Here is a 10,257-nt window from a genome sequence, read left to right on the forward strand (position 1 = left end):
TTCAGGGCCACTTACTGCTCAGGATCCATTTAAAAAAGAAATCAACAGTGTGATGAGAGATTCTGACATTTTCCAACAACTTCAAGGAGACAGCTCTGTCTTATCACGTGCCAAAAACTCACATGACATTAAAGAGTCAGAAAAAGAACAGCCCACTACCAAAACATTGGTTTGTACTGAGACAGATGACAACCCAAATATTAGTGCCTCATGTTTCCTAGATGACACATGTGCAGGTTTTGATGACAATTCGAATTTGTTTCCTGAATTTAAGGATGACATTTATAGCAAAGAATCAGCTTCATCTCAGTTGGATGAGCTTTTGGATTTTGGAATAGAATCAACAGGGGAGATGGGCCAAAACACTGAGGCAGAAATGAGGAAGAATCCACTCGATAAAAATGACACCAAAGATGCTGGACTGCTGAGTGAAGCCAGCAGCCTCTGGCAGCATGAAAATGACTTCTTGTCCGCAGAGGATCAAATTAAACAGAACCGATATTATGATGATGATTGAAGAAAAAAATGATAATTAACACAATTTAATCTGCCATAGACTAATTTATACACAATCAAAGCTTCTGTTAACATCCTTTAGAGCAGTATCAAAGCTCTGTTCATGGAGAGATGAATGTTAGCATGCTCATATTGTATTTTATACTCAGCTTGCTGCAGACAGCACATTTAACCACAACCTGAACCTTTTAAAAAGCTTTATTTAAAGCACCTGGCGTGCAAGATAAATTGGGGAAATACGAAAATTGTGTTTTTTCTTTTTTGCTGTAAACATTTAATTCAGAATTTATGTATCTTTGCCTGTGTCTGTTTTCCAATGCCTGTTTGCAGATATTCTTTTAATTTCTTTATTGATCATGCATAGGGGGTTATGATTTCTGTTTTTGTTTGATAGAATTTTCGACAGATTGACTGTCTTAAGTTGGTTAGAATGAATTGTTTCTATTATACTGCTACTGCATTGACAATTAATAAAAACATATTTCTGGAATAATGAGTATTATCTTTTGTGTTTCATCAGCATCATGTTCTGTATTTATAAATATACGATCCATGTATAGCCAAAAAAACATTATGTAAAATTAATTTGTAAATGAGTTGAAAGCTAACCCATAATTCAGTGGTCAACTAAATAAAAAATGCTGAAGCGAATTTTTTCAGATAACACTTTATAATTAGTCATCATTAGTTACTGTTGCAAGGTTTCGGTGGTTTAAAGTGTTTGAGTAAATGTAATTAGTCATTGTACTTGAATATCTTTTTGGCTACTTTGTTTTTGAATAAGTATATGTACTCTAATACATTTGTGATGAGTAATGGGATTACTCCCTCACACTAACGTTGTAAAAATGGCAGATGATGCAGATCAGAATCAAGACCAATCAATCAATCACAATTCATTGAACATACAGCAATAGCCACTATGCTATTGTGAACCCTGTAGGCTACTATCGACACAACTACGCTGAAATTAGCTATTTACCTGTGTCTGCTATGGTAATTTGGGAATGTGTGGAGACATCAAGTTTAATCAACAGCATGTACTTCTTCAGTAGAAAAAAATAAAGCTTGTATCCTCTCTGGGAACATTATAAAACAAATATCGATCGGGCTGCAAGCGTAGAATAAGTCAGAATTGATTTTAAAGGGGCCTTAGTGAATGGCCAGTTACGAACAATATCACAAGCCTTCTTAATATAGATAAGGATAGTTTTTAGAATGCATTTATATAAGCTACAATCTAATAGTTAGAACAGTTATAAAACGTATATATTTTATATAAAGTAGCCTATCTCGATATTTTTATTTGTTATAGGTAGCCTATTTTACAGTTTACAGTGAAATGAATGCAGTTATCAACCTTGCCTTATCAAAAGCAGTCGTAATCTTGACCTGTGCTTTGCAGAAAGAGGTTGCAGTACGAAAGTGGAGAGAGAAGGTTAGGTTGGTTTAAGGGGTAGGCTAGCACTGATTCGCCTTCTGCGGGCGGGCTGCTGATTGGACAGCGCTCTATAACCCGCTGCAGCGCAGTAAGCGCACCACCTCGCAACCGCTCGTTCACTACGACGACGTCCTTTCGCACTGTGCTCTGAAGAAAACTGGCAGGATTTCACCAGTGCAGATAATCTGACCGAAAAGGTATGTTCACAAGGCTTTGCCTCGTTCTCGTTTGCCGCGTATGTCGACCATCTGCGTTTGTTGAGCGTCCTGTTATTTGAGGCGACACGAGCAGCGCCACAAAGAGTCATGTGATGCTATGTTCGGGTTTTGGGGTAAAAGGAGCGATGCTTATAGCATTCTTTGCGTATATTTTGGATCTATTACCAGGAGACGAGTATACATCCGCTTTCATCCGTAAATATTGTAAAAAATAAACACTGTTATAGCCAATAAATATTATAATATGAAGTTCAACCAGGGCGTTTTTTACATTTGTTTCTTTGAAAAACGTAATTGTTATGTAAATCGTTGGCATTCAGTTTCAAGAGACTAGTATTTCTTTTATACTGGTAGCTTTATTCATTAGTTACTGGTAGTAATTAATTAAATACGAGCCCACTTATTCCTTTGCAAGTCACTGTCTCTATAGCAGAAAGTATTTATTCAATTGTCACTGGTAGTAACAAGCAGTTGTTGTGGGTACCTATTTCAGTTTTAGTTATTTCTAAATTTTTGGTTAGACTGGATCTTTGTTGACTTGTTAAATGGAAATGGCAACACCTTCTCATGAATGACAACTATAGGCCACATTTGACTTGTTTAAATCCAGTGTATCACATTCTTCATCTTCATGTTCTCTAAACATTGTTTTAAACCTTAAAAATCATTGTCTTGCTTCAGATTCCATCTACATGAACATATGATTTAACCTTGTAAAAAAAAAGTTTTGGTTTTTGATGAAAGGGATAGTTCACTCAAAATGGGAAACTCCATCATTTACCTTAATTTCAATCCAAACCAGAAAGAATGTTTCCGGTGTTTTGACAATAAAATCAGGCCCCACTGGCAACACATTGTCATTGTAATCGTAAAGACAAATTTGATGCAAAGTACTTGATTTTGAGCTTTTTGATATCAGTACTATTACTGCTATGTGTAATGCATTTTGAAAGAAGACTCCTATGGATCTGACCTCTGTCAGTCTGCTACTTTTTGTCTTGTGGAGAGAGATTATTTTTTCAAGAGGCTATTGGCTCCCTCTGTCAGCTATATTTTTGGCCATGATTTGGATGATTGACGTGCTTTTGATTATGTTCTTTTGTAAATTAATTCTGCTGAGCTAGCAATTACACCATCCTGCATAATCAGGAAACTTTTGAGGGTACTTTAAAGTTGTATTGTGTTTTCAGCTCTCTTGTCCATGTGATCCAACACATGATATGACATTTCAGAAGGTATGCAAGATCATGCCTTAATGTTGACTTTTCCATTAAATAGTTATGACCTTTAATAGCGCATGGGCCTCACCCTGAGACCCTGATATAAATTGTATGTCTTGTATGACTGCATGTTTATAGAACAGTGTGATTCATGCATTATTGAGAGTGGTACTTTAAAATTACAGCACCACATATGCATATTTCTTTGCCCTGAATGAGTTTACCGCAGCGCTGGTAATATAATGTCATTTTATTAGTGTGTGTGTGTGTGTGTGTGTGTGTGTGTGTGTGTGTGATTTCTGTGTAAGCAGCTTCTCTCAGAGCTGAGGAAGAACAAACCCACTTGCATACCAATCACATTTTCTTGTTTAAGCATTTCTTATTCACATAAATATTTAAATAGTATCTGGTTTATATATAAAGCGTTTATTAGACAGAATCCAACCAGTCTACCATAAATGTAGAAGACATTTAAATATTATTGAGACAGAATGAAACCGTTTCTGACCTTAAAACGTTTGTCTTTGTTATACCTATTATATCTTTGATAAACTTGAGCTTTCTGGAAATGTGAATGTGGCATTCAAACTAATTGACTTTGGGGCTAATGGATTCATTTCCATTCTATATTCTCTGAGGTCATTGTGTATTATCTAATATGCTAAACATACAGGGTTCAAAACCCCCAGTAAACACTTTGTATTTGACTCCTGTTTTATGAGAAGTCCTTTTAAAAACATGATAACTATATATAAACACATACATGTGTCAGCAGTTATTGATAGAGTTTATTCATATTCATAACTGATTGTTATTTTGGTATACTGTAGCTTTATTTGTCGTGCAAGAACCAGATAATTTGGAAACTGAACTGAGTTCCTTTTAAATATAAATAAGTTAGAATTTAGGCTGAATTTAAAATTATGTGGAGAACAGGATGCAAATTAGTAATTCACAGTTTATGGCAATAGTATTAAAAAGACAATACAATTCAGAATAATTAATTTAGCTGCTTTAAGTGTAGTTACTACAATTCATTTTTCATTATGAATTACCCCAAAATATGTCATTGTACAGACATAATTGTTTCCAGAAACATTAAATAATGTTAATAATCAATATTGTTTGCAATACCACATATACATAAAGGTTATCTTTGGTATTTAATTTGTGTACGTGTCATTAAACTTTTTGTAAAACAATTTGAAGGAGTCTTAAAAGTTTCTGAAACTTATGTAGCAGTCCTTATATGACAGCTTGTTAGCTGCATTCAGATTCACATTTTTAAGGATGACTGCGTCTATACGTACTGTAATGGACAACAGTCATTCCAAAATCCCACTGGAAATTCCATGGAATATTAGCCTTCCAGGTTTGGACTACAAACAGATGCCATGACTGTACACCTCCATTACTATTAAACATCCTGTGGCACATAGGAATGAATAACTTAATTGAATAATCCTGGAAAGAACATCTTGTTGATTTGAAACAGCTGAATTTGAAAGGGTTTAGACTTTTAAGGGTTTCATTTATGTCATTATATAATTTTACTTATTTTACTGTTTGGTATTTTAAATCCAGTGCTAGGAAGGATCATGCATGCACACACTGCCGCAAGATTTATCATTAGTGAAAGAAGCCGTTCCAGCCATCTGAATATTGATCAGTAAATCACAGAAAGACTTGCGTTAGAAAACACAATCATGCACTTGACAAATATGCAGCCATTGAACCAAGAAATATGGTTTAGACTCTGGTAGACATTATTTACTTTATTCATTACAGATTGAGTCAGAGACAGAGAGGAGAGCTAGATGATATTGACTATGACTGAGTTGTTTTAATGTTTATACTGTATTTCACTTATATATACACTATATATATATATATATATATACACTCATATACATTGTGTGTGTTTGTGTGTGTGTGTGTGTGTGTATATACACACATATAAACACACCCATATATATATATATATATATATATATATATATATATATATACGCACACATATTGTGGTATTAAGCTATGAAAATGCTATGGATAGTTTTTTTTTTTTTTTTTTGCATATGCAAAGAGACACACACATGCACACATTAATAGAGGTGATGCTCTACTTCGTTTTGGCTAAGTAAAATGCTGAAGGTTAATCACTGCACTCAGAACTGTTTGACTGCGTGCCCCACGGCAACAGCAGAGTATCCCATAGCATCTGAAGCCAGATGCTGTATTTCAAAAAAAGAAAATGGTGCCATCCCTTGGAAACATAATCGCCCAACAAAAGACTGGAACATCAAGATGGAGGTTGCATATAATTGTGACTGACAAAACTGAAAAGAGTGAAAGTTTAAAGGTGTGCATGTCACATGTGTGATCTTCTATTAAACACACACACACACAAACCTTTATTCCACGGGGAACAAAAATACAGGCTAACTAAATCAGCTTTATCACTCCAGAGGTTGTTATTTAGCTTCCATACTGTGACATTTGCAGTATTTGCATGTATCTGAGCTTTTTAAAGGAAAGGAAAGGAAAAGGAGGCTGGTGTTGATCTGATGCAAAGAAGGGGGAATCAAGATAGATAATAGATTATGTTTGTTTAGTAGAGACTCTTGATTAGCTTTATTTTTTTTAGGGACAAAACCCCATCATTCTTTGTCTTAACCAATCTCTCTCCTCCCTCTCTCTCCCCTAAGGTCCTCTGCTATTTTGCTATTTACATTTGATACACCTAGGGATGGCAATATGACCAAAATCTTATTTCACGGTATGAGAAATGTTATTTCACTATAACGATATGTACGGTGATATAGCTATTTTTATTTTATTGTTAATAAAATTAATTAATTACAAGCTCAACCTAACAAATAAGTATTAAATACAATTTTACTTTATTTAGCTACAGTAGTTTTGGTTTATTTTAAATGTAGTAAGAAATATTAGACAGATTTAATAAAGTGTATTAAAAAATACTGCATAGACTTCACTGTATCAATCAAACATGATTAACATTAATAATGACAGACAGCAGGAGGTAATTAAGGCTCCTGTCCCTTTAAGACTAACTGCACGGAATCCAAAATATACTGAAACTCATCTGGTTTTCACCTAAATGTTTTACATTTATTTAAAATAGAACTGTGCTTACTTGAATACTCCACGTTATGGGTATTATGACATAACTGTGTGCGTATTTGACCATTCAAGCACAATGAAACACGAAAGAGATCTGTTCTCTCGATCGTGTGCTGTCGAGATAGGGGCTTTCAGTGCGCGTGTTTCGGCTGTGTCAGTCAGTGCAAGCACTGCATTGAGTACTTTTTCACTGCTAATTGCACCTAATAACCAATTGTGTCCCACTCTATAAAACCTGAAAATATTAAATATAAAAATAAATAAATAAATAAATCATGTTCAAATAACATTGGTGTGGAAAATTATGCCTGGTCTGTTATGTGTTGAAGATGCTTTATACTGACTTACTCTTGGATCTAAGGTTAATAGAGGTTCATAGAAACAAAATCAACAGGCCAGAAAAAAGGAGTGAGTCACTTTTCTCTCCCACGTGAAGTTCTGAGGGAGCCGAGGTCGTCAAAAATCGCCTCTGGCTCCGGTGTTGGAATACTTCCCAGACAATTGCTGCTGATATTTGTTTGTCATCTTTTGTCTTCAGGTGCAAATATTCTGCTGAAGTGCTATTTTATAATAGAGACATTTAGATATTTTCACCAGGTCTGCCTTTAGTTTACATTCCCACCCGTAATCATAATCTAATCATTCTGATGCAATAAGGTAACTGGAGAACCCAACACACTGAGAGGGATAAATATAGAAGGATGATCATGTGATATCAGTAGAGCATATGTGTGTTTTAGAGTACACACAACATTTAGAAACATTCACATCTGTGTTTTTCTATTTTAGGTTCGCATACAGCCTAAAAGTGAGATCTGGGAAGAAAACAAACACCCCTCATATGCAAAGAGCACATCTCGGCTTTCTGTGACCTACAGACAAAGACATTCTGCAGAACCTGAACCGAGGAGCATCTCTGTCCACTCCACCCTATATATTTTTTTAATGATGTCAGATCAGACGCAATGCAGTGATGACCCACAGCGATAGCAATATGTCAATCACTGGAAAGTGGATGCAAATCTCAGCACAATCAGAAGAGTGTAGAAGCTTCCAGAAACATCTAGAACGGAGGTTCTCAGCTATTTTTACTCAAAAGCCCAAAGGTGCCTAAGCTAGGATATTTTGGCTAGTATTTCTGCTATAATTATGAAAAAGATTGCTTGTTTTTAATCTTTTATAAACCTAAATTGGGAAAGTAGCAGAAATAGTACAAATAAATATGATTTCCTCATTTTATGTATTTCAAGCATTTTAATAAAGTTTGAATTCATTAATAATATGATTAATATCAGTTAAATAAATAATCATATATTAAACTGAATTATTTTAAGTCATCCTGCGGCCTCTTTTCTTTTTTTCTCAGAAGTTTTCTGAGGGCCCTAGTGGGTCTCATGCCCTGTTTGAGAACTACTGATCTAGAATGCGAATATGATTAAAGAGAAACAGTCCTTTTTCTGTAACTGCATGCGAAAGAGGATATTACTATTTAAATAGAAATGATTGGTGGCATTTGGTCCATGAGGGATATGCTCAGTAATGTTTTTGTTTAAAGAATGCTACTACACTAAACTAAACCAGCACTGACATCAAAAGATGGAAGGGTTATGCTCAATTGAACAATGTATTCCAAATAACTACACGTGATTGGCCCCGTGGGCTGAATGCGTGTGATTGACAGGTGATCCAGCCACTGACGACATGCCATCCAAGGTGTCATGCTTGTATTTGCTGACTGTGGTTTGCTGGGCCAGTGCACTGTGGTATCTCAGTGGCTCTCGGCCCTCAACCGCCTATGTGGGTCAGATGAACTTCACTCCTCGCAAACCGCTTCCAAGGCTCTCAAAGAACGACACGTTCAGCAATATCCGCACACGTACTCTGAACCCACACGATTTCAAGTTCCTCATAAACGAGCCCAACAAATGCAAAAGCACAACGCCCTTTCTTGTCCTCCTCATAAGCACCAACCACAAGGAGTTTGACGCCCGCCAGGCGATCCGCGAGACGTGGGGAGATGAGAACACGTTCGGCGACATTAAAATTTTGACGCTGTTTCTTCTTGGGTACAACACTGAACCGGTCCTCAACCAGATGGTGGAACAAGAGAGCCAGATCTTCCATGACATCCTAGTCGAGGACTTTGTGGATTCCTACCACAATTTGACCCTAAAGACTCTCATGGGCATGCGATGGGTGACCTCATTCTGCCCAAATGCACAATACGTCATGAAAACAGACAGTGATATATTTGTCAACATGGACAATTTAGTGTTTAACCTTCTGAGACCCAACGCCAAACCAAGGCGACGCTTTTTCACTGGTCACGTGATAAACGGAGGACCCATACGAGACGTTCGCAGCAAGTGGTTCATGTCCAGAGATCTCTACCCTGATAGCAGGTACCCACCCTTTTGCTCTGGCACTGGATACGTCTTCTCTGGAGACATTGCTGAGCTGATTTATAAGACCTCCCTCCATACACGACTCCTACATCTGGAGGATGTGTACGTGGGACTGTGCCTGCGGAAACTTGGCATCCGCCCTTTTCAGAACGGTGGATTCAATCACTGGAAAATGTCCTACAGTCTCTGCCGCTACCGAAAAGTGTTAACTGTACATCAGATCTCACCAGAGGAGATCCTGAGAATATGGAACGATATGTCCAATAAGAAACATCTCAAATGCTAGCACATGCGTGATGGTTGCGGAATAATGTGATATTGAAAATCTACTACAGGACTGTTTGTGACCCTCCAGGTCTGGGATACGGCAATACAGTTTGTATACTTGCAACACAGACCACACTCATGAAGTCGATGTCAGTCTGTAGAGCAATATGCAGAGGGACAAACTGGATTCACAAGGTATCTGCAAATGGTTATAAGGGTTTAAACTGGTGTTTTTGGCCTTACATACTTAACATTATTCATATACCAGGCCGCTGTGAATTGCTTTATATAAATAATACCAACTATCAAAAGAACACCGTATTATATGAGAAATAGCTGTGCAGTATTTACTATCCCAAATGTCTGCCATGAACGTAAATTTATTCTGTATATTGCTCTTAAAATGAATGATATCTAGATCACCCATCACGATGCATATTTATGTGTATTTCAAGCCTTTGCAAAGCAGTAGAGCTCCACTTTATAACTGTGGGTCGGAAAATGAAATGATTGTGCTTTTTTTAGGTTACAATTAAATAATGAATGCAAAAATAGATGGTATACAGATACACAGACACACACTTTAATTATGCATGCAGTACTCACATTTTTTTATTTAAATTGTATATTTTATTATATTATTTTTATATAATATTTTTGTAAATATTTACCCATTTTTTTCCCTGGAGGTTTTTCTCCAAAATTTAGTTTGTGACTATTTTCAAGGCTCTCTTTTAACCTTAAATTAAAAATATTCTTAGTTACAATGTTTTCATAGTACAATTAACATTTTATACAAAAAATTAAAAAAAAGAATATTGAATTGCTCATGATGATCTCTTTAACACAGGGAGCTAAGCATAATACTCCAAGCAATCTGGCTAAATTTGAGAAACATGCTTATACCCAAGCATACTGTAACCCCGTAATATCACTGGGACAAAAATGTTAACTTTCACTTTTACGAGTAGTAGGTACTTTGCACTTTTGACAACCATTTTGAGTGATTGTGTGCTGTATTATTACTGTATATTTAGCCGTTCTAT

At 36.1% G+C, this 10,257-nt stretch overlaps 1 protein-coding gene across 1 annotated transcript; it reads left to right on the forward strand.

Annotated features, from left to right (window-relative positions):
- The first annotated feature begins 1,906 nt into the window (after window positions 1–1,906).
- On the forward strand, window positions 1,907–10,151 carry b3galt1a (UDP-Gal:betaGlcNAc beta 1,3-galactosyltransferase, polypeptide 1a). Its single transcript, XM_026214238.1, has 2 exons — window positions 1,907–2,154; window positions 7,329–10,151. The coding sequence occupies exon 2, from the start codon at window positions 8,241–8,243 to the stop codon at window positions 9,228–9,230; it is 990 nt and encodes a 329-aa protein (XP_026070023.1). The 5' UTR covers window positions 1,907–2,154; window positions 7,329–8,240; the 3' UTR covers window positions 9,231–10,151.
- Window positions 10,152–10,257: the final 106 nt, after the last annotated feature.

Source organism: Carassius auratus, chromosome 31 (assembly GCF_003368295.1).
Source record: "Carassius auratus strain Wakin chromosome 31, ASM336829v1, whole genome shotgun sequence".
Taxonomy (NCBI): Eukaryota; Metazoa; Chordata; class Actinopteri; order Cypriniformes; family Cyprinidae; genus Carassius; species Carassius auratus.

Bases quoted from the DNA above. Each gene is read 5' to 3' on its own strand.
- b3galt1a (XM_026214238.1), top strand. From the start codon at position 8,241: ATGCCATCCAAGGTGTCATGCTTGTATTTGCTGACTGTGGTTTGCTGG.